Source organism: Oncorhynchus tshawytscha, linkage group LG25, assembly GCF_018296145.1.
Source record: "Oncorhynchus tshawytscha isolate Ot180627B linkage group LG25, Otsh_v2.0, whole genome shotgun sequence".
NCBI classification, from domain to species: Eukaryota; Metazoa; Chordata; class Actinopteri; order Salmoniformes; family Salmonidae; genus Oncorhynchus; species Oncorhynchus tshawytscha.
In genome coordinates, this window is record NC_056453.1 from 47,013,959 (window position 1) to 47,019,546 (window position 5,588).

The 5,588-nt window shown below is 43.8% G+C and overlaps 1 protein-coding gene across 2 annotated transcripts in view; it reads right to left on the reverse strand.

Moving 5' to 3' along the window:
- The window catches only part of LOC112223953 (protein TBATA-like), a 16,163-nt gene extending 11,163 nt beyond the window's left edge, over nucleotides 1–5,000 (reverse strand). For both annotated transcript variants that reach the window (XM_042305859.1, XM_024387250.2), the window contains exons 1-3: nucleotides 4,733–5,000; nucleotides 4,024–4,234; nucleotides 3,717–3,890 (exon numbers count right to left, since the gene is read on the reverse strand). In XM_042305859.1, coding sequence (XP_042161793.1) covers nucleotides 3,717–3,890; nucleotides 4,024–4,228 — 379 coding nt within the window. In that variant the 5' untranslated portion in view covers nucleotides 4,229–4,234; nucleotides 4,733–5,000. The remainder of the gene's footprint in view (nucleotides 1–3,716; nucleotides 3,891–4,023; nucleotides 4,235–4,732) is intronic.
- Between the last annotated feature and the right edge of the window lie 588 nt (nucleotides 5,001–5,588).

The window sequence follows — 5,588 nt, forward strand, 5'->3', positions numbered from 1 at the left end:
CGTTACTCTGGACCCCGATCTCTCTTTTGAAGAACATATCAAGACTGTTTCAAGGACAGCTTTTTTCCATCTACGTAACATTGCAAAAATGAGAAACTTTCTGTCCAAAAATGATGCAGAAAAATTAATCCATGCTTTTGTCACTTCTAGGTTAGACTACTGCAATGCTCTACTTTCCGGCTACCCGGATAAAGCACTAAATAAACTTCAGTTAGTGCTAAATACGGCTGCTAGAATCCTGACTAGAACCAAAAAATTTGATCATATTACTCCAGTGCTAGCCTCTCTACACTGGCTTCCTGTCAAAGCAAGGGCTGATTTCAAGGTTTTTACTGCTAACCTACAAAGCATTACATGGGCTTGCTCCTACCTATCTCTCTGATTTGGTCCTGCCGTACATACCTACACATACGCTACAGTCACAAGACGCAGGCCTCCTAAATTGTCCCTAGAATTTCTAAGCAAACAGCTGGAGGCAGGGCTTTCTCCTATAGAGCTCCATTTTTATGGAATGGTCTGCCTACCCATGTGAGAGACGCAAACTCGGTCTCAACCTTTAAGTCTTTACTGAAGACTCATCTCTTCAGTGGGTCATATGATTGAGTGTAGTCTGGCCCAGGAGTGTGAAGGTGAACGGAAAGGCTCTGCAGCAACGAACCGCCCTTGCTGTCTCTGCCTGGCCGGTGAGTCACTAATGTGATCTTCCTGTCTGGGTTGGCGCCCCCCCTTGGGTTGTGCCGTGGCAGAGATCTTTGTGGGCTATACTCGGCCTTGTCTCAGGATGGTAAGTTGGTGGTTGAAGATATCCCTCTAGTGGTGTGGGGGCTGTGCTTTGGCAAAGTCGGTGGGGTTATATCCTTCCTGTTTGGCCCTATCATCGGATGGGGCCATAATGTCTCTTGACCCCTCCTGTCTCAGCCTCCAGTATTTATGCTGCAGTAGTTTATGTGTCGGGGGGCTAGGGTCAGTTTGTTATATCTGGAGTACTTCTCCTGTCCTATCTGGTGTCCTGTGTGAATTTAAGTATGCTCTCTCTAATTCTCTCTTTCTTTCTCTCTCTCGGAGGACCTGAGCCCTAGGACCATGCCTCAGGACTACATGGCATGAGGACTCCTTGCTGTCCCCAGTCCACCTGTCCGTGCTGCTGCTCCAGTTTCAACTGTTCTGCCTGCAGCTATGGAATCCTGACCTGTTCACCGGAGGTGCTAGCTGTCCCAGACCTATTATTTGACCATGCTGGTCATTTATGAACATTTGAACATCTTGGCCATGTTCTGTTATAATCTCCACCCGGCACAGCCAGAAGAGGACTGGCCACCCCTCATAGTCTGGTTCCTCTCTAGGTTTCTTCCTAGGTTTTGGCCTTTCTAGGGAGTTTTTCCTAGCCACCATGCTTCTACACCTGCAGTGCTTGCTGTTTGGGGTTTTAGGCTGGGTTTCTGTACAGCACTTTGAGATATCAGCTGATGTAAGAAGGGCTATATAAATACATTTGATTTGATCTTCCGAAAATGTCAGAAACCCTATTTCTTTGTTAGAGTATCTTAAAATAACTCTCACGGCACCCCCGACAATACTAGGATATGATGGGGACCAGAAGAACAGAACAGGCCAGAACATAAGAAGATAGACAAAGGAGGCAATGACTAACAAGTACCTGAGACAGCAACAGACAAGACACAGAGAAAGTGACAGAAGAGGACAGATGGAGAGAGAACAGAGGTGTGTTGAGCCCACAGTAGACTGTATCACTTCCATATGCTCTACAGAGAGAACAGAGGTGTGTTGAGCCCACAGTAGACTGTATCACTTCAATATGCTCTACAGAGAGAACAGAGGTGTGTTGAGCCCACAGTAACTGTATCACTTTAATATGCTCTATAGATTCTAAATAGATCAATTTATTTGCAGAAATTACAACAAGTGAGAAACAGACAGTGAAAAGTAAAACATGGTTTATTTGCAGGTGAAAAAGAACAATTACCATAAAAATATGTTTTATTTTTATAAACAGGACAGGATGAGAGGATGGTAGGAAAACAGAAAAGGGCAGACCAGAGAGACGGCAACAAACGACACAGGGAGAGCCATGGAGAGAGGCAGAGAAGAGCACATAGTGGACTATCACTTAAAGGTTCTCTGTGGATTCTTATTACTATATATATATATATATATATATATATATATATATATATACAGTGCCTTGCAAAAGTATTCGGCCCCCTTGAACTTTCGACCTTTTGCCACATTTCAGGCTTCAAACATAAAGATATAAAACTGTATTTTTTTCTGAAGAATCAACAACAACTGGGACACAATCATGAAGTGGAACGACATTTATTGGATATTTCAAACTTTTTAACAAATCAAAAACTGAAAAATTGGGCGTGCAAAATTATTCAGCCCCTTTACTTTCAGTGCAGCAAACTCTCTCCAGAAGTTCAGTGAGGATCTCTGAATGATCCAATGTTGACCTAAATGACTAATGATGATAAATACAATCCACCTGTGTGTAATCAAGTCTCTGTATAAATGCACCTGCACTGTGATAGTCTCAGAGGTCCGTTAAAAGCGCAGAGAGCATCATGAAGAACAAGGAACACACCAGGCAGGTCCGAGATACTGTTGTGAAGAAGTTTAAAGCCGGATTTGGATACAAAAAGATTTCCCAAGCTTTAAACATCCCAAGGAGCACTGTGCAAGCAATAATATTGAAATGGACAGAGTATCAGACCACTGCAAATCTACCAAGACCTGGCCGTCCCTCTAAACTTTCAGCTCATACAAGGAGAAGACTGATCAGAGATGTAGCCAAGAGGCCCATGATCACTCTGGATGAACTGCAGAGATCTACAGCTGAGGTGGGAGACTCTGTCCATAGGACAACAATCAGTCGTATATTGCACAAATCTGGCCTTTATGGAAGAGTGGCAAGAAGAAAGCCATTTCTTAAAGATATCCATAAAAAGTGTCATTTAAAGTTTGCCACAAGCCACCTGGGAGACACACCAAACATGTGGAAGAAGGTGCTCTGGTCAGATGAAACCAAAATTGAACTTTTTGGCAACAATGCAAAACGTTATGTTTGGCGTAAAAGCAACACAGCTCATCACCCTGAACACACCATCCCCACTGTCAAACATGGTGGTGGCAGCATCATGGTTTGGGCCTGCTTTTCTTCAGCAGGGACAGGGAAGATGGTTAAAATTGATGGGAAGATGGATGGAGCCAAATACAGGACCATTCTGGAAGAAAACCTGATGGAGTCTGCAAAAGACCTGAGACTGGGACGGAGATTTGTCTTCCAACAAGACAATGATCCAAAACATAAAGCAAAATCTACAATGGAATGGTTCAAAAATAAACATATCCAGGTGTTAGAATGACCAAGTCAAAGTCCAGACCTGAATCCAATCGAGAATCTGTGGAAAGAACTGAAAACTGCTGTTCACAACTGCTCTCCATCCAACCTCACTGAGCTCGAGCTGTTTTGCAAGGAGGAATGGGAAAAAATGTCAGTCTCTCGATGTGCAAAACTGATAGAGACATACCCCAAGCGACAAGTTCCAGAGTGGAGAGACCCTCAGTAGCTACTGTATTTGAGTATTGGCAGTGGTGTCTGCTGTCGCAGGTGGCCATGTGAAAATGACCTGAAAAATAACTAATTGTCTCAATGTTCTAATCTGTTGATGTTCATTTCAAAATGATAAATTCACCTGTTCTGTGTCCGGTGCTGTATCTGCCTCCGAACACGCTGTGTCCTGCAGGCAGGGAGAAAGGTGCTCCTGAACTCGTCCTGAATACCTGACTCTTGATGAGCGGATGGGGGAACAGTGAGGTGGTCACGTACCAGTCGTCATTCACCATGCACACTGGAATCCCATTTAGACCTATAGAGGAAAAGGAAGGCGGAGCCTGTGTCACAAATAGCACCCTATTCCCTATGGACCTTGGTCAAAAGAAGAAGAAGAAGAAGTGCACTACATAGGGAATAGGGTGCCTTGGTCCAATACGGTCTCTCACCTTGGATGTGTGTGACTCTGTGTGGGTGAGGGTTGTGTCTGGAGAAGAAGGAGTGGTGACTCAAGGCTCCAAAGCGTGGACTGCCCCTAGTGGCCATGTTGGGAACGTCGGCCGTGTACGACATAACATTATCGTCGTGATGACCCGTGTTCCTGTCAGATATTTTATTTTCACCACAGGGATCTGGGCTGTTAAAGACCGACATGACGATCTGTAAGAGAAATATCACAGAGTTTTATTGTGGATGTGAAGGGCTGATATGGCTCCCGTTGGTAGAGCGTGGTGCTTGCAAATGGGCAGGATTGTGGGTTCGATTCCCGGGGTCACCTGCTTTTGGATAAAAGCGATTGCTAAATGGAACTATCAGAGACATATCAATTGCCATTGAAAGGTAACATTTAAATTCCACACTATACAACCCAAAGCCTTGTTGTGTACAGTGTGCACAATACTGTATATAAATAATAACATGTTGTCATGGAAACTTGAGAAGTCATGTGAACTTCGTAACAGTCGTGTGCAGGCAAAGTTGTTGCAGATTTAGTGCTCAAAATGTTTGTTTTCAATAAAATATCATGATTTTATAAGGTATCTTTAGGTCTACAGTTTTGTTAAGCAAGACATGAAAAATAACAAAAATCTGATGTCTTTAAAAAAAAAAAAGTTTTATTAAAAACTCTTTAATAAATCAAATATAAACTTATCCTACCTCAGAAGGTCCACATAGCCTCTCTCACACTCTGACTTAGTGTCCAATGTTTCCCATGTTGCTAGGAGACTCGGCTCTCAACATGAACAAGAAAAGCAGCCCTTAACAATGGGGACTGTAACTTCCACCCTGAGGAAATCCATGTATATTCTGAGGCCACACACACAGGCTACATTCCAAATGGCACGCCATTACCTACACTGAGTATACGAAACACCTGCTCTTTCCATGACACAGACTGACCAGGTGAATCCAGGTGAAAGCTATGATCCCTTATTGATGTCACTTGTTAAATCCACTTCAATCAGTGTAGGTGAAGGGGGAGGAGACAGGTTAAAGAATGATTTTTAAGCCTTGAGACAATTGAAATAATACAAGATTAGTAATAACATATTAGGAATACAGACAGACAGACAGACAGACAGACAGACAGACAGACAGACAGACAGACAGACAGACAGACAGACCAATAGAGGGTGTGTTAAATCAGACCCAGCAGACAGGTACCATAGCAGGGTGTGTTACAGACAGACAGACAGACAGACAGACAGACAGACAGACAGACAGACAGACACACCCAGCAGACAGAGACCAATAGCAGGGTGTGTTAAATCTAACGCACCCAGCAGACAGAGAACAATAGCAGTGTTTGCTTGCAAGGTAAGCAGCTATGGGAAGTGACAGCAGTTGAATTACTAATGCAGTGTGTATGACGCGTTTTCCTCTGTCCCCCTGCAGGTCAGATGTGGAGCTGCAGTTTAAATGCTACCATCACGAGGACCGACAGACGAACACCAACTGGCCTGCCTCGGTCCAGGTCAGTAAGAACACCACACAAGCACCTGCATACACACAC